At 56.5% G+C, this 23447-nt stretch overlaps 1 protein-coding gene across 4 annotated transcripts; it reads left to right on the forward strand.

Moving 5' to 3' along the window:
- The first annotated feature begins 235 nt into the window (after positions 1-235).
- ILF3 (interleukin enhancer binding factor 3) lies at positions 236-23048 on the forward strand. Of its 4 annotated transcripts, none has more exons than XM_029052607.2 (20): positions 236-366; positions 7279-7393; positions 7474-7700; positions 7785-7962; positions 11165-11312; positions 12792-12883; positions 13363-13458; positions 14032-14143; positions 14491-14588; positions 15220-15331; positions 15443-15553; positions 15992-16191; positions 16308-16352; positions 17137-17274; positions 17652-17828; positions 17941-18097; positions 18273-18326; positions 21235-21618; positions 21983-22117; positions 22209-23048. In XM_029052607.2, exons 2-20 carry the CDS (start codon positions 7391-7393, stop codon positions 22340-22342), a joined length of 2601 nt encoding a protein of 866 aa, XP_028908440.1. In that variant the 5' UTR covers positions 236-366; positions 7279-7390; the 3' UTR covers positions 22343-23048. The 4 variants fall into 4 exon arrangements, with proteins under 4 accessions (XP_028908440.1, XP_028908438.1, XP_028908441.1 ...); XM_029052605.2 differs by having other exon boundaries at positions 237-366; positions 16308-16478; positions 22209-23045; XM_029052606.2 differs by lacking the exon at positions 236-366 and adding an exon at positions 1375-1946 and having other exon boundaries at positions 16308-16478; positions 22209-23045.
- The last annotated feature ends 399 nt before the right edge of the window (positions 23049-23447 follow it).

Here is a 23447-nt window from a genome sequence, read left to right on the forward strand (position 1 = left end):
CGAGAGCGGCCTCTGAGCACGTGACCTCGGCGGCAGAGTCCGCGCACATGGACGAGGCTCCCTCCCCTCTGTCGGTCTCCCTCCGCCTCCCTTTCTCTCGCTGTCGGTCTTTCGCTCCCTCCTCCCCCTGGCCCGGTTGGTCGCCTCCCCCCCGCACGGCCGGGCCTCTTCGGGCGGGGGACGGGGGGCGGGGCTGCAGCCTTACGTCTCCCCCCCTCTCCTCCCCCGGCTCCTCCTCCTCTCGCCATTGCAGTCGGACGGAGCAGCCCGGCGCACCGCGTGGTTGGAGACCCGGGGGGGGGCTCTCTCGCTGGAGGAGGTGGGGGCAGCGGCTACTGCTGCTGCTGGCGAGAGAGCACCGACGAGGTGAGTAAGGAGCCCCGGCGGGGCCCCGCGGCCCCTTCCCCCCCTTGTCTACTCCCCCCTCCCGCGAGGGGCAAGTCCCGCGGCCTCCGCCTCCCCTCCCGGGCGCGGCGTGCCCCGTCCCCCGGCGATGGGGCCCGCGGGCGTGTTAGGGGCTGGGTCTCGGGCGTGGGATGGGACGGAGAAGGGCCGGCCCGCGGCCTCCGGGCCGGGGTGCCCGGCTCCCCGGCTTCCCTCCCGCGCTCGGCCGTTACTTTCCCCCATTGTGCCGAGGAAACAAAATGGCGGCGGCGAGGCCCGTGCGCGCGCAGGTTCTTCTCGCCCTCCCCGGGCTGCTTCTCGTCCTCTCCCTCCTTCCCTCCCTCCCGCTCTCCTCATTCTCTCCCCCGTCTCTCCCCTCCCTTGGCGGTGGCCTCACGCCTCCCCTCGTGCCCCCCCGCCCCCACCCTTCCCGCGGCCCGCGCGGGCTGCAGGCTTTGTCCTTCCCGGGCCGCCGCGCTCCCCCTCCCCCCACCCGTAGCGCGAACCCTGGCGTTTTGCCCGCGTGGGTCGGAGGCCCCCGCAGCCGTCTCCATCCAGCTCCATCCGAAGCCTGCAGCGGGCCCTTGCGTGGGGAGGGCTTGGCCGCCCTGAGGGCCTGGCCCGGCGGGGCGACGGGGACGGGGGGGGGGGGCCGCCGGCCTCCCCCCCCCCTCCGGCAGAGGCGGCCCCTTCCTTTGTCTTCTCCGGTGAGGGATGCAGAGGGATAGAGGAGGGACCCGCCCATGGCCCCAGGAGTTGGCGCCTTAATGGGGGTAAGGGAGATGAAGCTGCCCCATGTAACTCCTTGGAGTTTTTTCCTTTTAAAGTTATTCTAAACTTTAAAGGCCTCTGGGCGCCCCCCCCCCCCCCAAAAAAAATTTCCCGCCACTGCATTCCGGATGTTTTACGGTTGAGGGGCAGAGTTAAGTCTGGTTCAGGTTATAGCATTTCTCCCAAGTTGGAGCAGCGTGCCGACTGGGCCCGTCCGAGCATTTCGATCGCATCACCGGGGGGCTTTGCCGATTCCCCCGGCTTCAGATTAGAGCAGCGGGTCCCATTCACAGTGAGTGTGGGTTGGATTTCCCTTTCCTCGGCCAACTCGTATCGCGATCAATTGTTCGTCCCCACGTGCCATCCCTTGAGGGCCGGGGACCGTGTCCAGTTCCCACCCGGATACTCACTGCCAGCGCTTAGGGGCAATATTCTGCACACAGAGAGTGCTTAATATATACTCCTCCTGCCGCCCAGCCCGGGGCCCTACCGTGGGGCGGCGGTTAACTCTTGATGCACTTGCTCTCCCTAACGATCCACATCTTCAAAGGAGCGAGCACGGGCCCTCATAGTGATCCCTGATGAGCATTTTCCCAGTGTTTTCTAATTTAGGTGCTTCGGTCTGCCTCCGCTTCTCCAGGTACCCGTGAGACTCTGCCCGGGAGCCAGAGGAGGAAATAAATAAAACAAATGCTTGGTTTTAGAACTCTGTCATGGGAAGTGAGACCGTGGAAAATAACCATTAATGTTCCACGCTTTGGCTTTAGGTAGCGTAGAGCCGAAGCGCTCAGGTAAGTGGCCAACCTCTCCGGCCCCGTGCCATCGGAAGGTGATCGCTGTGCCGGCTGTGAGCCTGAAGGAGGGGCGGACCCGTGTCCTGAGCTGAGATTTTGTTTTATTTTATTTTTTTCCCCCTGTCTTCTAGGTTCTCTCACCCCTTAACATATCAAAGGACTCCTCCATTCCACCTCTTCCCTTCCCCCCTCCAGTAATGCCTTTTTTGCAGATTTCCTAGCACCATCGGCATGCGGGGGCTTTTTGGTGTGAGCTCACGTTCACGTAATGCAGTGCAGTGGAAGCTTTCTAGGCAGGAGGGGGCAGCTTTTCTTGCTGTGCGGTGCCTAATGGCTTTTGAGATATGGTGTGCTTTCCTCAAGGCTTACTTGTAGTAAGGGGAACAGGAATAAAATTTAGAAGCCTAGAGGAAACAACTCAGATGCTATAATGACAGTAATTGTGGTATTTAAGCCCTTTGTGCCAAGCACTCTGCTAAGCACTGGGATCGATGTGCCCCCATTCCTGTATGATAGGAGAGAGGAGAGTTCAGGTATTGAGTCCCCCACTTGATGGATTAGGAAGTTGAGGCGGAACAATAATAATCATGGTATCTGTTAAGCACCTATTGTGCTCCAGGCACTGTACTAAGCACTGAGTTGGATACAAGCAAACTGGGCCGGACGCAGTCCCTTTCCAACGTGGGATTCCATCTCCTTCCCCATTTTACAGATGAGGTAACTGAGGCCCAGAGAAGTGAAGTGACTTGCCCAGGGTCACAGAGCAGATAAGTGGCAGAGCTGAGATTAGAACCCATGACCTGACTCCCAACTCCCAGGTCTGTGCCCTATCCATGATGCCACGCTGCTTTCTGGTATAGTGAAATGATTTAGCTGGGATTAGAACCCATGTCCCAGGTGCTCTCCATTAAACACACTGCTTCTGGTGCAGTTTGGTCCCCTTGGAAGTTTATATTTCTACATGGGTTTGTTTTTTTTTTTTTGTCTTGGGTATTCTCAATTTTGGCCCATGTTGACTTTTCAGTTGAATTTTCTGCTAATGCAGGAACTGTTCAGCAATGGATGTTCAAGCCCTGAACATCCAAAGCCATTTGCTGGTCCCTTTAACCCCTTGTTAGTCAAAGAAATAAAGCTGATAGGTGAGAATTGGAAGCTTTTGGCTAAAGATCTCCATGTGCTTACACATTTTCTCCCCCCACCCCCCTCCACCCTAGGCAGTTGAGAGTTGGATTCACTAATGGGCCTTGATTATGGGGAAAGGACAGGGGCTTCTATCTCACCCTCCAATAAAATGGTAAATGAGTCCCCTTGCATAACATGAGGAGATTTGTATTGTACAGGCCATTCTGATGGGGCCCACTCTGTTTGCTCTCTAAATGGGGGTACATTCTCCAGAAGGTCCCCTTCTTCCTGTTACCAAGTGAGCCTGGAGTTAAGGATTTTACTTTGATCGGATCCTAAATTTCAGTGGCGGTGGCTCTGTTGCATTTTAAACTGGTGAAGGGGGTCAACCACCTAAAACTGGTCACATCCAGACTCGCCTTAAGCAACAGCTGTCTTGTCCCTTTCCTTTAGCCCACTTTAAAAAGTGGGTCTTGCCTGGTACTCCCTAGTCCAGGGTTTTGTGAATTGTGGTTCCAGGAGGCTGAGGTAAATTTTCAAGTTCTGTTCCTTTCCAAAGGGATTGAAAACAGGCTTGGTGTGGGGGACCTCTCCCCCCCCCGCCCCCCAACACACATACACAGTCCTCCAGATTCAGATTTAAGGCACCTGCACTGCCTAACTTCTGGTCGCCAAGCATGCCCAAATGCTCGGCATCGTCAGGAAAGGGATCAAAAACCCTAAACGGCAATGTGTTGCTGCCTTGGTAGACCTGCCCCTGGAATGCCCCACGGGGTTCTAGCTGCTACATATTGGGAAGTACAGATTAGAACCAGAGAAGCCCCGAGAAGAGCAGTCAGGGTGATCAGGGCAAGTGGAGACACTTCTGTAAGAAGGGAAACAAAGGGACAGGGTGGCGGTGGGATTGAGGTTTTAAGGACAACGAAGAGCCTCAACAGGGTGAACGTGGAATATGGTGGTTCACCCAAAACCCACATCTCCAGGATGAGGGGGCAGTTGAAGCTGAGAGAAGCACTTCTTCACCCAGTGAGAGAGGACCAGTCTGTTCCTCTTGACTGCAGGCTCCTTGTGGGCAGAGAATGTGTCTATCACCTCTTTTGTTCTGTACTCCCAAGCACCTCGAAACACAGTAAGTGCTCAGTAAATAGCCTAGATTGAATTCGTTGCCACAGGAAACTGTGGTTCAAGAGGTGTTTGCTTAGGACAGTGGTCCATACCAAGTCTCTAGAGAGGGTGTCAGCTGGCCTGTCCCTTCACCGTCCCTCGGTTCCTCTGGAGACAGTCCTGGGCTGGATGGAGTCGTCATCAATGGTATTTATTGGGCGCTTACTGTTTGCTGAGCACTGTGCTAGGCACTTGGGAGAGTACGGTACAACAGTTGGCAACGTGCCCTGCCCACAACGAGCTTAAAGTCTGGAGGGGGAGACAGATATTAATATAATATATGAACTGATATGTATATGTGTATATATAATATAAATTATTGTTTGGGTTGAGGGTCGGGTGAATATCACAGATCCAAGTGCACAAACAATGCAGAAGGGAGAGTGGGTCAGGGAAAAGAGGGCTTAATTGGGGAAGCTTCCTGGAGGAGATGTGACCTTAATAAGGCCTTGAAGGTGGAAAGAGGTGGTCTGGTGTGTGTGGAGGGGGAGGGAATTCAAGGTCGGGGGGGCGGGGTGGGAAAGTAGACAGTGGTGAGATAGACGAGATCAGGGCAGAGTGAACAAGCTGCTGTTTGGAGGAGAGAAGCGTGTGGGCTGGGCTATGGTTGGATCAGGTAGGTAAGGTAGAAGGGGGCGAGCCTACCGACCGCTTTAAAGCCGAGGCTGAGGAGTTTGTGATGTTGAGGTGGGTGGGCGTGTGGAAGAGATGCAACAGTGGGCAGTCATGTGCCCTGCCTGCAACGAGCTTACAGTCTGGTGGGGGAGACGGATATTAATATAAATAATTTACAGTGGCCGTTGGGGTGGAGGAGCGGGCAGCAGAGTGAAGTATAGAATAGACTGGAGTGGGGAGGCAGAGGAGGCAGATCATGGGGCTGACCCAGTAAAGGCAATACTCGTGGGCTTTCCAGCTACAGACTCTCCTCCCTGAGGCCCGGGACGGGTGCCCGGCACTCGCGGAGCAACCGGGGGCCGGGGTGGTGTACGATCCGTTAGCCCGTAAGCTCCTTGAGGGCGGGGGCCGTGTCAACCGACTCTATTGTGTCGCGGTCTCCCGGATGCCCAAGTCTGGCGCTCCACACCCGGTAAGTGCCCGATGGGTGACTCTGCGTCTCAGAAATGTCCCTTGGGCAGGAGCGTCGGCAACTGCGGTTGTTTCCCAGCTTGAACTGTTGCCGTTGGAAATTAGCGCAGGAAAAATGGCCGAGTGACGATGCCAGGAATCCCACAGAACTGAAAACGGTCTTGGAAAGGTGTTGCCTCTCATAAGGAGGAGGCTTCCTTTTTTTGGTGAAGTGGTGCCCTCCAACGTTCACTCCCATGACTTGCTCGATTTTTTTGCCTTCGCAACAGGATTCCTTGAGTGGCCCATTGGGGGCAGGGTAATGTACTGGGCTCCCAATGGTTGCAGAGCGTCCTGCTGGGTATTTGCTTTCGCAGAGAAATCATGGCTCTGGGGGAGGAGCCAGCTGGATCAGCAATCTCATCCAGTGGTGCCTGTCTGCTGACTTTTTTTTTTCTTTGCGGGGGATCTTGCTGCGGTCCTGGCAGTTTATCACCCACTCGGGCGCCTACACGGCCCCACAGACTGAAGCTGCACATTCCCAGAGAAGGGTTGCAGGGAAGGGGTGTGCCTAAGGCTGAGGCTTGCCTGGCTTGCCCCCCGTGGTTCTCTGAGCTGAGGAGTATCCCTCAGACCCAGAATCGGTGTCCTCAAAGGTGCGAGTCAGTGGGCTGGCTCTACCTGGAAGAGGCCCGGGGCCAGGAACCGCGGGGGAGCAGCAGTTTGGATGCAGTTGGCTTTTTCTGGGGCTCATGAGGTCCACTGGCAAACCGTAAGAAGGGCGATGGGACTAAAGGTCCAGAACTGGGTTGCCCATACGTTTCCTTTCTCTGTGGTATTTCAGTGCTAGGGTGATGGGGTGGACACAGTCCTTGCCCCACATGGGGCGCTCAGTCTTAATCCCCATTTTACAGATAAGGTAAGTGAGGCACCGAGAAGTTGAGGGAGTAGCCCAAGATCACACAGCAAACAAGTGGCGAAGCTGGGGTTAGGACTCAGGTCCTCCGAGTCCCAGGCCCGGGCTCTTTCCATCAGGCCGTGTTACTTCCTACCATGCACACTGTACTCCCTGACACAAGGCGTTTGTCACCACCTTTATTCTGGAGAGCAGGGTGTGAGATCCGTGGCGGGGAAGCGAGCGAGCCCTGGGATGGTACCCGGCCATGTCCTCTAGATGGGGAGGGAAGAAGGGTAGATTTTCTGCTGGACTGTGAGTGTGTGTGTGTGTGTGGGGGGGGGTTGCCAGGCAGGGGTCGGGAGTGAGCAGAGACCCCAGTGGAGGTGTGCCTCATCCCACTCACCGGGATGAGCAGGCCTTCCGGCTGAACCATCTGATCTGAGTCCGGGGGTGGTGATGGAGCCCGGTGATGGCCCAGCTGGGCTCCTGGCCACACTCCCCTCCTGCAGGATTCCCTGTCGGTCATCCCGTTTTTACTTCTTTCAAGATGATGTGGGTGCGGCCCAGACAGTTTGCCTGGAGCAGGGGACTTGAGTGGGTTGTAGCCAGCCTATTTCAATACCGAAGTAGTAATTTTAGATGTGTTGGTACTCGGTCGTCCGCTGTACATTTCGGTGACTGCAGCTTCTACGGAGCTGAGATCTGAGGCCCCAACCTTTATTCGTCTGCCTGATTCTCCATGGGGCACTGGGTCAGCTGTTTCTTCCACTCCCCCGCCTGATTTTGGAGGCCTTTTGTGTGCTGCTTTGCTGTTATGTTCTGTCCCCGTTCCCCCCGCCCTTCCCGCCACATATGGGGAACCCTTGGGCCATCTCTTAATCTGGGGCCGGGGGTAAAGACATCTTAACTCTGCCCTTGGGCAGCCCTGGGTTGCTGGGATGTGTGATAAGGAGCCGCCCGCCAGAGATCTCGAGTCTGTATCGAGATGGTTGAACGCAGTGTTCCTGGGTTGAGTTTAGGTGACCTCCCCCACGCTGATGGACAGAGCTTCCATAGCTGAGTTTCTCTTCTTGTTCATAGCTAAAAACTGAGGCTTCAGTACCCGTGCGTTAAGGAAGGCTGCTGAGCCCTGCCTTTTGGAAGCTTAGAAGGAAACGCTCTCCGACACTACGACGAGACCCAGGAAGTCAAAATGGTAAGGTGGTTGGAAGTGGGGAGAAAGGGGCCGCAGCTGCTTAGGAAGCTGCGTCTGACTCCCGATTTCTTGCGTTCCAGCGGCCGATGCGTATTTTTGTGAACGACGATCGCCATGTCATGGCCAAGCACTCCGCCGTGTACCCGACCCAGGAGGAGTTGGAGGCTGTGCAGAACATGGTGTCCCACACGGAGCGGGCACTCAAGGCAGTGTCCGACTGGATTGATGAGCAGGAAAAAGTTGGTGGGGACCAGACTGAGTCAGAGGCCATGGAAGTGACCACTGAGGAAGAAAACAAGGAGGGAGGGTAAGTTTCCTCTTATCCTTGGGCGTGGCACCCCCTTCTCGGGCCTGGGCTCGCCATCGTGACCTGGCTTTCTTTTCCCCTCAGGGAGCAGAAGACGGAACATTTAACCAGGACCCTGCGGGGGGTGATGCGTGTGGGGCTCGTAGCCAAAGGGCTGCTCCTGAAGGGAGATTTGGATCTGGAGCTAGTCCTGCTGTGTAAGGAGAAGCCCACAACCACTCTCTTAGACAAAGTAGCTGACAATCTGGGTGTCCAGCTCACTGTGAGTATACTGGGCCCCAGGGGGAGAGGGAGGGGTAGGGTGGTGGGTGGTAGTTGTGGTATTTAAGCGCTGACTGCGTGCCAAGCACCGAATTAAGTGCTGGGGGAGAAGAATGTAAGCAGATGGACACCGTCCCTGCCCCATGGGACTCACGGTCTGAGGGAGAGAGAGAGAGCAGGCATTTAATCCTCATTTGACAGATGGGGGAACTGAGGCCCAGAGAGGTTCAGGGACCTGCCTGAGGTCACCCAGCTGACAAGTGGCAGAGCCGGGATTAGAACCCACTTGCTCTTTCCGCTAGACCACGGATGTACAACTCTCAGGGGGTCGGCCGTGCCCGGTAGAGCAGGACAATGGGTCCATCTGGATTCCCCCATCCCCTCCTTGCTCCATCCATGAGAATGTGCGGAGCGAGTACTTGAGGCAGAGTGCTGCCTCGGTTGGGTTTGTGAGGAGCCGGGTTTTCTCATGGGAGTCCATGTGACAAGTGACTGCATGTGTGTTTACATAAAGCCACGGGAGGCAGAAGGAGGTCAGCGCTGGGGATGTTTGGCCAGTGGGCGGGATTGATTGCAGATTGTGGAAAGACCAAACTTTCCCCCTGTGCTCCCCCCCCCCCCCCAAATGAATAAACCAAAAAAACCAATCTACCAAATATCCATTGGTAAACTCTAGAGTTGTCAAACTATGATGCTGCTGTTAATTCCCCTAATTCCTGGGATCAGCTCCCTCAACCACAGTCTCGAATGGGGAGCAGCCTGGAACAAAAGGCTGCTCTCCCTTCCCCCAGCAGTGGCACCAAAGAGGAATGGATTCCTCCTACTTCCCCCATATTGGGATCAGGTGCCACTAGGTGCTGAACGTCAGAGAGCCGTGGCTGGTTCTGAAAGATGTAAGCATCCACAGCTATGTTCTCCGTGACCCCCAAAGCCCTAGACCCACGGCCCACGACTAGCCCTTTGCAAACCGGGACCAGGGAAGTCAGGTGCCCTCACTGAAAAGTTAAAAGGCCTAGCTTCCCCCTTTTCAGATGTCTCCCCCTCAACCCCCCACCCCTGTGGAATCGCCATATCACTGCTCCAGTATGGACTGGGCATCGGTGAGAGAGTACCCAAAGGCAATCCCTCCCCTCTGGTGAACTCAGTTTAATGGGACCAGTCAGGGGAGATATATGGCTAAGTTAGTGCCCTGTGGTTAAATGAGAGAGATGTTTGTAGATGTCAATAATCTCTACAAGGGAATAAATCAACAAGAGATGAGTTTGGGAGGCTTGTGGGGGGGCGCGACTGGGAAAGTGGGGTTACTTTTTGCCACCCTCGCACTTCTCACCCTTTCTCCCCCATCCAATAACACTCAACTGCGATTGGTGTCGATGCAGAAGAGGGTGAAGGAAAGAAAAAATTGCTTGTTTTACGCCTCCTGCCCCTCTCCCCTGCCATTTCCCTGAGACAAGTGAATTCACCACTCCCAAGCTAAATCAAAAGCTGAATAGAGTTGGAGGGGAAGAAAAAGGTTGTGACGGAGAATTAAGCTGGCAAATAGCAATTTGGATTCTGCCTGCTTGGGAAATCACCTCTTCCAAGGAGAAAGAAAATCTTTTGAAATTTTTACTGCCCTCCTTCCTTTACCTCAGATTGAGTCTCTCCTCTTAATCTAGCCATGTTTGTATGCTACCTGCGTGGTTTATTTGTCCTGCTCTTTTACCTCCTTTGCCCCATGATTTCCGCCATGCCCCCCTCCAGGGCACTGCACTGAATTTTATCATTACAGCAGGGGTCTGCAGAAATGTAGTCCGCCACACGATAGCTGAATCGGAATCCTTCCGAGTCGAGCGGGTGATCCCTCTAACCCTCACCCCAGTTCTGATCCATTGTGGACAGGCAGTTGGTCGGTTTGGACTGTTGGCGCCCGAACATCAGTCAACCGGATAGACCTGGCGGCCGGTTGGTCCACCAACTGGTTGACTTGTGGGCCGGAGTAGGGAGACAATGGACAAACTGGAGACAGCTCAGACCTAGGCTCGGGGGCAGGTTTGGTTCGTTGGTCAGGATTTGTGAGCAGGCAAGAGTGCTCTTTTGTGACAGGGAAGCTTAACCCACGGTTCCGGCTGTGGCTGAAGAGGCCACTGCGAGGTCAGATGGTCCTGACTGCACCACACGCTCCCATCCAGAATACGTTTGTAGAGCTCTCATTTTCCCCAAGCGTGTGGTCCCAAGAGCGGCCTTATTTGGGGTGAGGGGTTGGGGGAGGCGGGAGGGATCCTCACAACATCCCAACAGGCTAGAGAGAGGAAGAGATTGTCTTCCCCAGCTTGGAGAGGAGCCACAGCAAGGCTAAGTGACCTGCCCAAGGTTCACAGCCGGTACTAGACCGTAAACTTGTGGAGGGCAGCGAATGTGTCATTGTATTGTCCTCTTCCAAGCGCTTAGTACAGTGCTCTGTGCACAGTAAGCGCTCAATAAATACAATCTGACTGACTAGGATCCAGTCATCCAGGCTCCCAGATCTGGACCACCTCGACACTCCCGTCTCCGTGTCGGCACGGCCGGTGTTTGTTGGAAGGTGGGAGGAGTGGGCCCGGCAGCTGGAGAGGCACACGTGGCAAGGGGGTGGGGACCAGGGCATGTCATGGGCTGCGTCGCCGGGGGAACGGCGTTGGCAAAGCAGTAGTGGGTGCGGAGGGTTTAAGCTGAGTAGCCCTGTATGGGAGAGAGAAAAGCTAGCTCTCCTGAACAAAAGATGGATGACCCGGGGAGGTTCGGGGCTCTGGCACGTTTCTGTCCTTCCCTTCTGAGAACCACTGGGGAAGGGCTTGGCCTGTGGACCATTAGCTTGGGAGAACTACCAAGATGCCAACCCAGAGCCTCCGTTATGCAGGGACAGAATGGCTGGCAGCTCTCTTTACAGTTAATCTCTTTTTTCCCATTTTCTGCTGCTTATGGGGGTGAGGAGGATCCATTTCCATTCCTGTTGGCGTTCTCCCCGGTCCCGGATAATGGGTCACCCTCCATTTCCTGCCGTGCCCCCTGCCCCCACCAAGCCTGCTGGTTGCCTGAGCCAGGCGCATTTCGAGATACCTGGCCTACACCAGTAAATTGCAGGTCTAGGTCAACATCCATCCCTAAGCAACTGCATCGCTCCGGGGGCACGTCCCTAGAAGTGCTTCGGGGGGGATTTAAATGAGTCATCTCTTCTCCCTCAGGCGATCACAGAAGACAAATACGAAATAATCCAGTCTATCGGCGAAGCTGCGATTGTAATAAAAAACACAAAAGAACCCCAGCTCTCCCTGACCATCCACTTGACCTCACCCGTGGTACGCGAGGAAATGGAGAAGCTGACAGCTGGAGGTATGGGAGATTGGAAACGACCAGCAGCCCACCTGGAGGCTCGAAAACTTGGTGTTGATCCACTTGCCGTGTCAATTGCGCTCTTCGGCTTTAGATTAAGTTGTCCGGGGTGCAACCCCGTTCTCTCTCTTGGCTCCGTAAGGGGTCACGGTGGTGCCGAAAAGCGGAACGGGTTGGTTGAAAATCGCCGTCCTAAACTTGGCGCACTGTCTTTCCCCCGAGGGTCTCACGGCTCTGATTCCGGGGCCTCCGGTGGCCCCTTAAGTGTTTTCGGGCCAGACTCCGGCCCTCGGAAAGTGTGTCGATCTGTCTGTTGTATAACTTAAACGACTCTGGCACGTACATGAAGTTGGAGACATGCGAGCGGTCTGGGTTGCAGCAAAATGGCAAGGGGTTTGATTGGGTCTCTTGAAATGGGCTGTTCCCCCCCCCCATCCCGCCCCGCAAGGTAGGGCTTAAGGCCCTCCGGGAGAGGTGATGCGAAGTTCCGGACGACATTAAGACCGTCCGCAAAAAAAATCAATATTGGGCTTCTGGGCCCTCGTCCTAGGGTCTCGCTCTTCAGGACGAGCTCTGGATCTTTAACCGTAATCGGACTCATCAGAGTTTCCGCAGTTCCGATTTGAACTCGTCTCCCCTAAAAGCCTGAGTGGCAGAGTAAAGGTAGTTTCTCCCAACATGGGGGACAGCGGTGGTGGGGCGGGGGGAAAGAGACGCATGACACCCTTCCATTTTGCCGCAGACCTGACCGCGGGATCTTCCTCCATGCACTGTTGATTGCTTGTGGTTCTGATTATCTGACTTCATCTACCACGCCTTGTCGATTCTTTTAGGGACGCTGGACCTTTGACCAACAGGACTCTCTCTGTCACGGGCCAGGGGCCAGGGCAGCCAAGCTTGATGGGCAGAGGGGTGCCCACAGTCGGCCAGGGCCGAAAGCTGAGAGGAATTCAGTTTCCACTCTTTATTTTACTTCCTCTCCCCTCTCCCTGCCTTACTCCATCCCCATTTTTTTTTTTTAAGCTTATGGACACGCCCCCAACTCTCGGGTGGCGAACGGAGATGCTAGAGGAGGGAGCTATCTGAGAGGAGACAGGTTTCCCTACCCACTTGACATAGGAGACACTGCTCCCGTTTTGCAGAAGCCCCCCTGCCCGCACAACACACACACACACACACACACACACACACAGACACCCACCTACTCATAACACCTACACATAAACACACGTACACATATGTAGACACGCACACAACATGCCCTTTTTTCCCCTACCCCTCTTTTTTTTTTTGGCCGACTTGAGTTTTCATCATCGGAACAGATCAAGATTCCTCTTGATTCTTCCATCCCCTGCTCGAGGGTAGAGAGCAACGATTTCCGTGAGCCTCGGCTGCTCCTTTCGCCCACATCCCCCTTCCACCTGACAGAAACCCCCTTGGTCAAACTGTGCCTTGTCTTCTTATTCCATCCACGAATAGAAACGCTATCAGTCACCGATCCCCCGGACGTTCTGGACAGGCAGAAATGCCTTGCTGCCTTGGCGTCCCTTCGACACGCCAAGTGGTTCCAGGTTTGCATTTTGTTCTTCTCTTCGTCTCTCGGTAGAAACCTCGTAAAACGTTTGAACCGACTAGCGGGCCCCTAGAGCACTTTAACACCGGGCTAACGTTAGCCGTGCCGAGCTTGGCACCTGTCGCTGGACAGCCGCTCAGGGAGCCCTTACACGACAGATTGGACATCCCGCAAGGGAGGCCCCCCCGCCCCCCGTTTTGTTTTTTGTGTTTTTTTTCTTTTTTAAGATTTTTGTAATGAGTAGATTGCCTAGCTGCTGCTTTGTGTTAAGAGTAATGTTGCTGTTTTTCTGTCCACCGTGGATTTACTGTAAAGGATCCAAAGTCGGACCATGTTGGATATTTTTTTCTTCCGCTGTACCTCATAGCGCTCATTTTACCCTTGACAAAGTAGCACAGCCAAACTCGAGTATTTGCCTTTGCCTTGGACGGAGTTCGGGGGCACCAGGCTGAAAGTGCTTGTGCTTTGTTACTCTAGGCCAGAGCGAATGGGTTGAAATCCTGTGTCATAGTCATCCGGGTACTGAGAGACCTGTGCAGCCGGGTTCCCACTTGGGCCCCGCTCCGAGGCTGGGTAAGGTCCCGCCCCCCCCTCTCCCCACTGTTGAACAGCCATTTCTTTGGCTGGGCTCACGCCTCCCAGGTGGGGTGGGGATGGGGGGGGGAGGGATGAATGAGCACCTGGCTTCCCTGGCCCGTGGGGGAACGGGAGGAGGAGATGGGAGGGTGGGCGGCCGGCCTCGCTTGGCACCCCGGCCGGGGGTTGGGGGGTGATCCGGTGCCGAGCCTTCCGCGAGCGCCCTGCGGCCTGCTCGGGAGGGGCGGCCGGTGCTGCTTTTCCGCTTGGGAAAGAACTTCCTCCGCCTCAAGAGGACCACGGGCCGCTCGCCCTGCCGCCGCTCACGATGTTGAGTTTGCACCTAGGCCCAATGGCCTATCCCCGCCCCCCCCCCCCCCCCCGCCACCCCCCAGTCCCCTCTGGGCTTGGCCCGCCCCTTCCCCCACTCCACCGCCTGGCCAGATTCCATTTCTGGTGCCTTTCCGTTCCTGTTCTTGCCTGATGGTCCGGGACTGTGGCGGGCCTGACACCGCTCTCCTGAGACAAGCGAAGCCCCGGCCGTGGCTCAGTGTCTCCTTTGTCTTTCAGCCCCTGGAGCTCCTCTGCGAGAAGTCGATCGGAACGGCGAACAGACCCATGGGCGCTGGAGAGGCCCTGCGCAGAGTGCTGGAGTGCCTGGCGTCGGGCATCGTCATGCCAGGTGGGGTGGCTCCTCTGTTCCGCAGCGGTCCGAGATAGGCAGGGACCGAGGCCGGCTGCTGCCGCCCCCCGCCACCACACACGCTTCCCTCCTTCCTCCCCTCCCCCACCCAGCATGCCTTCACCCTGCTCTTACCCACCCGGTGGGGTTTCTCTTGTATAAGAGCCGGGGTCCCCTCGCTTGGGACCGTGCCAGAGCTGGGTGTGGACGAGGCGGGAGGAAGGAAACGGAAGGCCCTTGCTCGTTTACCCTTCCCTCCACCCCCTCCCAGCCCCTCATCCAACACGACCTCATCAAAGATGCCAAAAGATAATCCTCTGCATATCTTCCTTGTTTCCTGCCTTCAGATGGTTCTGGCATTTATGACCCTTGTGAAAAAGAAGCCACTGATGCTATTGGGCATCTAGACAGACAGCAACGGGAAGATATCACACAGAGTGCTCAGGTATAGTTACTTCCCCTGCCCAGTCGTCCGTAACTGGCCTTCACTGGGAGCTCTTAGCCTAGTTGCTCCGTGAACTCTCAGCCAAATTCTGGGGCTGCAGGGAACTGGTTCTTGCACTAATACAGGGGACCCCAACCCACCTGGTTTTCTTCCTCTCTTCCCCCAGTGGCCGTTTCACGGTTCCCTCCCCCCGCTCGCCCACCGCCTCCGGATCGGACTACTTGAGTGCCGCTTCAGGCACCAAGGACGAAGTGCGGGGGCGGGGGAGAGAGGAAGGGGCGCGGGGAGCGGACTGAGAAGCGGCTGCCGCGGGGTCGGGCTGGCCGCCCCATGTGGCCCTCTGGCCCGAGGTTGGAGACCCCTGTACTAATCTGAGGGCGGTCTCCTCTCCCCCCTACCCCCACCCCGCCCACCCCCCCGCCAGCAAGGTCCTGGGCCCGAATGGTCAGGAATTGGGCCTGGCTTGTTGAGGGAGCGCCTTGCCGTCAGCTAGGAGAAGTCGGCTCGGGCCCTCGCCCCCACGTGAGGCTTATAGTTCAGCAGGGCAGCCTTGGCAGCAGGGCAGGTGGCCTGGCCCGGCCTGGCCGGCATCACCTCCCCCCCTACCCCCGTCTCCTTCTCCCCCCTCCAGCACGCCCTGCGGCTCGCTGCTTTTGGCCAACTTCACAAAGTTCTGGGCATGGACCCCCTGCCTTCCAAGATGCCCAAGAAACCAAAGAACGAAAATCCTGTGGACTACACGGGTAGGTAGCAGCCCCTACGCCCCGTCCTCCTGCCTCCGCCGGGCTGTCTGCCGGCGGCGGCCGGAACGTCCCGCGTCCTTCTTACTCGGACCTCCTCACTTGCTCTTCCAGTCCAAATTCCCCCCAGCACCACCTATGCCATCGCCCCAATGAAACGTCCCATGGAGGAGGACGCGGAAGAGAAGTCACCCAGCAAGAAAAAGAAGAAGATTCAGAAGAAAGGTGAGCCAACTGGGTTGCCGGGAAATCCTTGGGGCTTGATCTGATGGGCGGGCAGAAGCACCACGATGGGGCTCCCGCGGCCTACCCAAGGGAACCGTTCCGAGTGTGTGTGCAAACTCTCTCCTGTCCCCAAGTGCACCGGGCGTCATCTCCAGCGGGCTCTACTGGGCCGCTAGACTTTATGCTCTTTGGGGACGGGGATCGGGTTAATGGTTGGCACTCGGGGAATCCCGCTGATGGACTTGGGGATCCTTGGGGAGAGGCGAGAGGAAAAAATGGCACGGTTCCCCACAGGGCAGGGATCAGGCTTTTCTCTCCTCACTGCCGGGAGAGATGCTGATTCGTGGCCGCAGAAACCCAGGGTCTTGGTGGGCGGGGGGTTGGATCGCCAGCCGGCCGCGGTGGTAACCAGGTCACGTGTCTGCTTTGCTTTTAAAGAGGAGAAGTCAGAGCCGCCTCAGGCGATGAATGCCCTGATGAGATTGAACCAGCTGAAACCCGGGCTGCAGTACAAACTGGTTTCCCAGACCGGCCCCGTCCACGCCCCTGTCTTCACCATGTCCGTAGAAGTGGACGGCAGCACTTTTGAGGCTTCTGGGCCCTCCAAAAAGACCGCCAAGCTCCACGTGGCTGTCAAGGTACGTGGTCTGCCCTCCGGCCGCTACCTTGGTGAGGGGCCCCGAAATCCCTGCTCCCCCTTTGCTCTCCACAGCACCCCGGCTGCCCGTCTGACCCCGTCCCTCTTCCCATGCAGGTGCTGCAGGACATGGGCCTGCCCACAGGCGTGGAAGGCAAAGAGGTGAGCAAAGGCGAAGACTCGGCCGAGGAAAACGAGCAGAAACCTGTCATCATGGCTCCTCCGCCTGTCGTGGAGGCGTCGACAGCTCCCAATGCTGCCTCCCCCCCGGCAGATCAGGCCTCTGAGGTGAGCCAGTGGCTCTGGAGGCCGTGGGTCCCGGCCCCGGGGCCGCACTTAGGCAAAGCCCCTCAGATAGGGGGCCAGAAGTAGGTTGTATTAAACGTCTACCGGGTGCACAGCTCCGTGCTAAGCACCGGGGGAAGAAGGACACAGGTGACAATTGAATATGGTCCTCGGGCTCTGTCTGCACCTGGCAACAGCCCAATAAATAGCCAACGATGCCATCCAAGGTGGGGGACACCCCTCCTCCCCCCTCTTTCGAAACCAGGTCCTGTTTGAGTCGGGCCCCCACCAACTGCATCCTTTTATGACCAAAAGGCGCAGGAGAATTGACCCAGGAGAATTCTCCTCGGCGCCTCCACCTCTGAGCCCCAGTGCCCTGTGGGGGTATCACAGGATGGAGGAAGGCCAGTTTTAGGAAAGCAGGCTTGCCGTGGACAAGTGGGATGTTTCCCGGATTGGGTCTGGGCTCCCATTAGGGAGACACAGGCGCCCCTGGCCTTTAAGTCCCGGGAATCGACCGATTCCCTCGAAAGAGCAGGAGTCTTGCACCTCTTTGGTCGCCGTAGGGTGCGCCCGCCCGTCGGGGTTGGCTGGGGGGCGGGAGGGGCCTGCGTGAGCACTCTGCCCAGGCCGTGGCCAAGTCCCCGTCGTCCCGTTTCAGAACGTCAAGCAGCAGGGCCCGATCCTGACGAAGCACGGCAAGAACCCCGTGATGGAACTGAACGAAAAGAGGCGGGGGCTGAAGTATGAGCTGATCTCCGAGACGGGCGGCAGCCACGACAAGTGCTTCGTCATGGAGGTGGGCAGAGGCTCGCTGTCCTCGCTCAGCCGCTGGACCTGGGCAGGGATCTGGAACCCGGGGGCTCTAGCGCTCTTGTCCAGTCAGTCCGGGAAGCTGGGTGGGGGTAGGGAGGGAATGATGGGATGGTCATCCCGTGCCTGAAGCAGTTGCTTTTTCTATGGTGGGTGGGGTAGCTCCCAAGACTTGGCTGGACAGGCTGCATAATGCAATTTAGCCACCCCTAAACCGCCACAGGCCTTCTCCAGTGCCCCCTTCCTGTCGGCCCTCCCACTGTTTTGTAAGCCTTCCCTCGTCTGTCTCGTCTCCCCCCCACACCACGGGTCGCTGGGTTGTCTGCTCTCGGTCCTGATGGCTCTCTTGCTCCTCCCGCCCAGGTTGAAGTTGATGGGCAGAAGTTTCAAGGTGCTGGCTCAAACAAGAAGGTGGCCAAGGCCTACGCTGCCCTTGCGGCCTTGGAGAAACTCTTCCCTGACGCCCCCGTGGCCCTCGAGGCCAACAAGAAGAAGCGGACGCCTGTCCCCATCCGGGGCGGGGCCAAGTTTGCTTCCAAGGTTGGTGGCTGAGCTTCTGGGGCCGGGGCCCAGCGGGCAGGGGCTGACCCAGCTGAATCTGGGGTGGATGTGACTCTTCCCTTCCCCCCTCTCTCTCTCTCTTTCCCTCCAGCAACACAGTCCCGGCTATGGAATGGGCGGGCCCATGCACAACGAGGTGCCCCCTCCCCCCAACATCCGGGGCCGGGGCCGAGGCGGGAACCTCCGGGGCCGGGGCCGGGGCCGAGGTGGATACGGAGGTGGCAACCACGGAGGCTACATGAACGCCGGTAAGTCGACGGGGCCCCTCTCCGGACCCAGCCCCTCGAGCAAAGGTGGCTGCGCTAAAAATGCCCCATAGAAAGAAAGCTTCCATTCCCAGACCAGGACCAAACTACTGGTGGGTGGCTTTTTTAATATATATTTCCCCCCCGCCTTCCCCTTCCCCCAAATTTGCTCTTCTAGGAACCGGGTATGGGAGCTATGGCTATGGTGGTAATTCAGCAACAGCCGGCTACAGTAAGTATTGTCTTTTAAAATCTCTCTATATATCGGTATATATCTATATGCTTTTTAAAGAGTGTAAAGAGAACCCACTGACCTGTTAAGAGGCTCAAAGCAGCTCCCTCATGCTCTTTTCTCCATTGAGTCCGTGACCCCTTCCCCCGCCCAAGGCCTGGTAGTCTTCCCCCCCCCCCCCCCTTTTATTTTTATTTTTTTTGCCTGTTAGAGCCAGTCGCTCAGCTGGGATAGCCTTTGCCTTAAGCTTCCACTTGAACCCGTGGGCCTTCAAGAGTTTCTTCTGTTCGGATGTTGATGTTTTTATATTTCTCTGCTCTGAGCCATGCGAAGCCACTTTCATGACACTAATTTTCCTGACCCAACACACAGCTATTTGGTCATGAGAAAAAGCCTTTATTGGGGGGGGAATCACAGAAGCAGAGAAATCTAAAAAAAAAAAAAAACCTGAAAATTTCAATTGTGGCCGCCCTGTGCCATCAGCCAAAGATTTCTAATTTTTTTTTTTGTTTTTTTTTGTTTTGTTTTGTTTTGTTCTCTGCTGTCTCCCCCTTTTGTAGGTGACTTTTTCACAGACTGCTACGGCTATCATGACTTTGGGTCTTCCTAGATCATCTAAAAAGTTGCACACAAAACGAACTTTTTACTCCACAATTTTCTCAACTCCAAAGCCCAAAGTGTGTGTCCGTTGTCGTGTCCCGCTGCTCCACTGGTCCGTGGCTTCCCACCCACCGCAGCTTAGCCTTCGCGACTATGAGACCGTGGCTGCTTTTTTCTTGAGATTGGCCCTTTGGAGCGTGGTCCTATCGATGTTTGCAGCGTGGTGGGGCATGAGGGGGAACTTTAACATATCCAAAAGAACACTTTTGTGCAGCATTGCACAAAATTTTAAATCCAGCTTTGTTCCGCGTCAAGGCCAAAAAAGAAACCCACCGTTGCTTTTTTCTGGAAAGCGTTACTTTATTTGAGACATATGACTGGAACATTTTAATTTGACCTTTGTTCTAATTTACAGTGGATTTTGTATGTTAAATATTTTCGCCAGACCCCCACCTGCTGTGCGTGGCCCCACCCCCACCCCCCAACCAATCGATTTCCCTGGTTGATGCCTTTTGACAGGCGTAAGAAAGCTGTAAAGATTTCTGAGTCTAGCTCAGCTCATTTCGAAGCATGCTGGAGATGATTCCTATGTGGAATAATGAGATGCTAAATGAATCTCTCCATCTGTGTGATTTACCACTGTTCCCCCCCCCCCCCCCGCCCGCCCCCAGCCCCCAACACACACACCAGGGTCTAAATCATGGTCTTTCCTGAGGTTTCGTCTCCAGTTAAAATTCCTGGTACCAGTGTACAATTACGGATCACATCTGAAAAATGCCCCGTGAATATTTCTTTCAGTGGGTTTTCCTCTTCAAGCGTAATCCATGGGTCTAAAGCATGACTGTTTGTTTTTTCCCTGCTAAGCAAGATGGGGGTGGGGAGGTGGGGAGGGGGTGGGTGGGGGGAGAGGTGTGAATGGGACTAGGGTCACCGCTGGGCAAAAATCAGAAACCTTGTTTGTTGTGCATGCAAAATCACTGTTGGTCCTGTCCTGCAACCCCGCTTCTTGGTCTCTGGCTCAGCTCCTGAGTCTGCACGAAGCGGTCAGAACAATTGTCCTAGGAGGTCTCCGTTGTCCGGGGAAGGCTTTTGTCAAACTCATTTTAAAGCATGGTGTGTTCCTTTGTTTTTTTTTCTTTGGTTTTTTAGGAAGTTCTTGTTTGAGATTAGTGTCTTTTTATACAAGAGAATTGATCCTGTCCTGAATGAGGTGGAAACTTAATCCTCCTTTTTTTTTTTAAAAAAAAAAATGAATCAATACATATTCAAGTAAACCGTTGGGAAGTTTGGTCTCTTCATTTGTGTGTTCGTCTCGGGGCAGGAGTTGAGTGGGACCATAAAGTGGCTAACCGGCAGCCTCTCTGACCTCCGCCTCTGAGGCAGAGATGAGTCGGTTGCGGCCGCATCTCCTCCCCACCCTAGTCCTGTCCCCGATCCCTTTCTGGAACCAGGTTTCTGTCTCCCCCGGGCCGGCTGGCTCAAGTCCCTGCAGGCCGTGATCGGGGAGGCCCGTTCCCCTCCCCGATGTTGTCGGGGACTTGGGGGGGTTGGGTGATTCCTTCCCTGCCTCCGAGGGCTCTGGTCCATCTGGGTTTGTGGCTGGAATCTCCGAGGCTAATACCTCTCGGCTTGCTACTGTTACCCTCCTATCTGGCGGGTGCCTCGTGGGGGTGGAGGGAGTCTCCCTTGGGCTTGATGGGGGTGGGGGAGTGAGGGTGTGTGTGTGTGTGTGTGTGTGTGTGTGTGCGCGCACGCTCGCCCAGCCCAATTGACAGTGGTAGCCCCAGGTTTCAAAGCCGTACAGGGACCCGTTGGGGGTGGGGGAGGGGCGGGGGAAGAGGAGGAAGGAGGTAGGTAGATTTTCACTGTCCCCCACCCTGTTGAATCATGACTCTCGCCCTCTGTCCACAGGTACAACAGGTCTTGTGGGTCCTATCTAGGCACTTTGGTTTGGGGGTGGGTGGCATCAGGACCCCACTTCCTGGTTTTGGGGGGGATTGGGGAGTGCTCCCCCAGGACTGCGTTGGGGGCATCGGTGTCATCAGGGTGTCAGACTGCTAAAGGTCTCGCTAAACATTGCACTGGCCGCTCCCTCCTGCTTAGAATAACCCTGCCACCTTAGTGTTGGAAACGGCTTCCCGTTGGAAGTACGAAGGGCACACCCGAGTATCCTCAGGTCTCAAATCTTGGTGTCTTCATCTTGGTGGGGGGTGAGTGTTTGGTTTTTATTTTTTGGTGGGGGGTTGTTTTTTGAGAAGCAAACCCCATCTCCCTGTCTGACCCTCTCTCCCCTTCCCTCCCGGTCCAGGCCAGTTCTACAGCAACGGCGGCCACTCCGGCAACGGTGGGGGCGGGGGCGGCGGCAACCCCGGTTACGGTTCCTACTACCAGGGCGATAACTACACCTCCCCCGCGCCCCCAAAGCATGGTGGCAAGAAGCAGCAGAAACCCTCCTATGGTTCTGGGTACCAGTCCCACCAGGGACAGCAACAGCAGCAGCAGCAGCAGCAGCCGCCGCCACCGTCCTACAACCAGAACCAGTACGGCAACTACGGCCCGCCGCAGGGCAAACAGAAAGGAGGTTACAGCCATGGGCAAGGCAGCGGCGGCTACTCCTCGTACTCCAACTCCTACAGCTCCCCCGGCGGAGGCGGGGGCGGATCCGACTACGGCTACGAGAGCAGCAAATTCAGTGAGTGCCCGGAGGGGGTGGGGGGTGTCGGGGAGGTGAGGGGCTGGCGCCAGGGACCCCCTACTCCCAACCGGATGCCTGATGTGAAGCGAGTGGCCCCCGGCTGGGTCGGGGTGGACCGGGCTGGGGTTCCTCCTAGCTGAGCCACCGTCCCCTCCTCCGCCGGGCCGTCGGGAGGGGAGTCGGGCCGATTGGGGAGCGGGGCCTGGCCGAAGCCGGTCTCCGCTCAGCGATCGACTTGGCGGCTCTGTCCTCCGTCCCCCGGCCGGCCGCTCTCGGGACGAGAGCGGGGTGGCGGGCGCGATTCTGGGCCCCACCGGGGAGGACCTCCTCTTTGACGCCCCCCCGCCCCCCCCCCCACTAGGCTACGGCGGCGGACGCGGCGGCGGCGGCGGGGGGAATAACTATGGCTCGGGGGGCTCGTCGTACAACAGTGGCTCTCACGGCGGCTATGGCGGCAGCTCCGGGGGTGGGGGCTCCTCCTACCAAGGCAAACAAGGTGAGTGCCATGGGGTTTTGGGGGGAGGGGCGCCCGGCAGGAGGGCAAGTGGCTTCCTTACCATCACGCTCAACCCCCTTCCTCTTCCTAGGTGGCTACTCTTCTCAGTCTAACTACAACTCTCCGGGGTCCGGACAGAATTACAGCGGACCCCCCAACTCCTACCAGTCCTCGCAAGGCGGTTACGGGCGAAACGATCACAGCATGAACTACCAGTACAGATAAACTTCTTTCCGCTCTGTTCCTCCTCACCCTCCAACGCCCACCCTGCGCCCATGTGACTTTTGTTACCTCCCACACCTGCCCAGCCCCCTCCTTCGAGTATTCAGTTTTACTGCATCACTGTTAACATGTCAACTCCCTCTCCCCCCAGCCCTCCGCCAGGTTTATGTTGGCGTGCCCCATCGCTCTAGTGGAAGTTCCCCGTAATTCCCATTACTTAGATGTGTTCTTGGACCTCTGTGTATTGAATGGTTCGTTCATTGCCATTACCAGTTTGTCTGGTTGGGGTTTTCTTTTTTTGTTGTCGTCGTCGTTTGCTTTGGAGGTGGGCCGGGGTTGGGGGGGGGGGGGCGGTCGGGGTGGGGGGAGAGGCAGAAACTCTGGAGGCGTTGGGTCTGCCAGGAGCTGGAGGGCACCTAGTCTCCCACCCACCTATTTAAACTTGGTGTTTGTGCTTCCTCGGTTCAGTCTTTGAATAGAGGGGGGGAGGGGGGGTTACGTCATCCCGTTTGATGCTTTTTTGTGAAGTGAGTTTAAACGAGCTTTTCTGTATTTTAATGCTTTAGTGTTTCCGTTTTATAAGTGAAGATTTTATTTTAAAAACCAGTGGGAAAGAGTGGGGATTTTCTTTTTTTTTGTATGTCTGGGTCATTCAGGCAGCACATCTGGATTCAGCTGAATGTAGATGAATAAAGGAAAAAAAACCAAACTCCCCTCCGTTTGCCAGTTGGGTCTGTTTCTCTATGGGGGCGGGGACACCTCCCCTATAGCCTCCCCCCAGACACACACAACCCCCTCCCCTAAACTGCCTCATCTCCAAGAGCACTCCCCCCCCCCCCCCCCCCCACCAACAGACCGGCACGAACAGTGTGGGTTCAACGTGGCTTAGTGGACAAGAGCAAGGGCTTGGGTGTCAGAGGTCACGGGTTCTGATCCCCGGCGCCCGCCACTTGGCGGCTAATCAGCTGTGTGACTCCATGCCAGTCCCTTAACTTCTGGGCCTCAGCTACCTCATCTGTAAAGTGGGGATTGAGTGGGAGCCCCTGATCACCCTGTGTCTACCCCAGCGCTTAGTGCTCGGCACCGAGTGAGCGCTTAGCAAAGAGCA

Source organism: Ornithorhynchus anatinus, chromosome X2 (assembly GCF_004115215.2).
Source record: "Ornithorhynchus anatinus isolate Pmale09 chromosome X2, mOrnAna1.pri.v4, whole genome shotgun sequence".
Taxonomy (NCBI): Eukaryota; Metazoa; Chordata; class Mammalia; order Monotremata; family Ornithorhynchidae; genus Ornithorhynchus; species Ornithorhynchus anatinus.

Coding starts and splice junctions, on each gene's coding strand:
- ILF3 (XM_029052605.2), top strand. Junction 14,589..15,219: donor ATATCACACAGAGTGCTCAG/GTATAGTTACTT, acceptor TCCCCCCTCCAG/CACGCCCTGCGGCTCGCTGC. Junction 16,192..16,307: donor AGCTCCACGTGGCTGTCAAG/GTACGTGGTCTG, acceptor CTTCCCATGCAG/GTGCTGCAGGACATGGGCCT.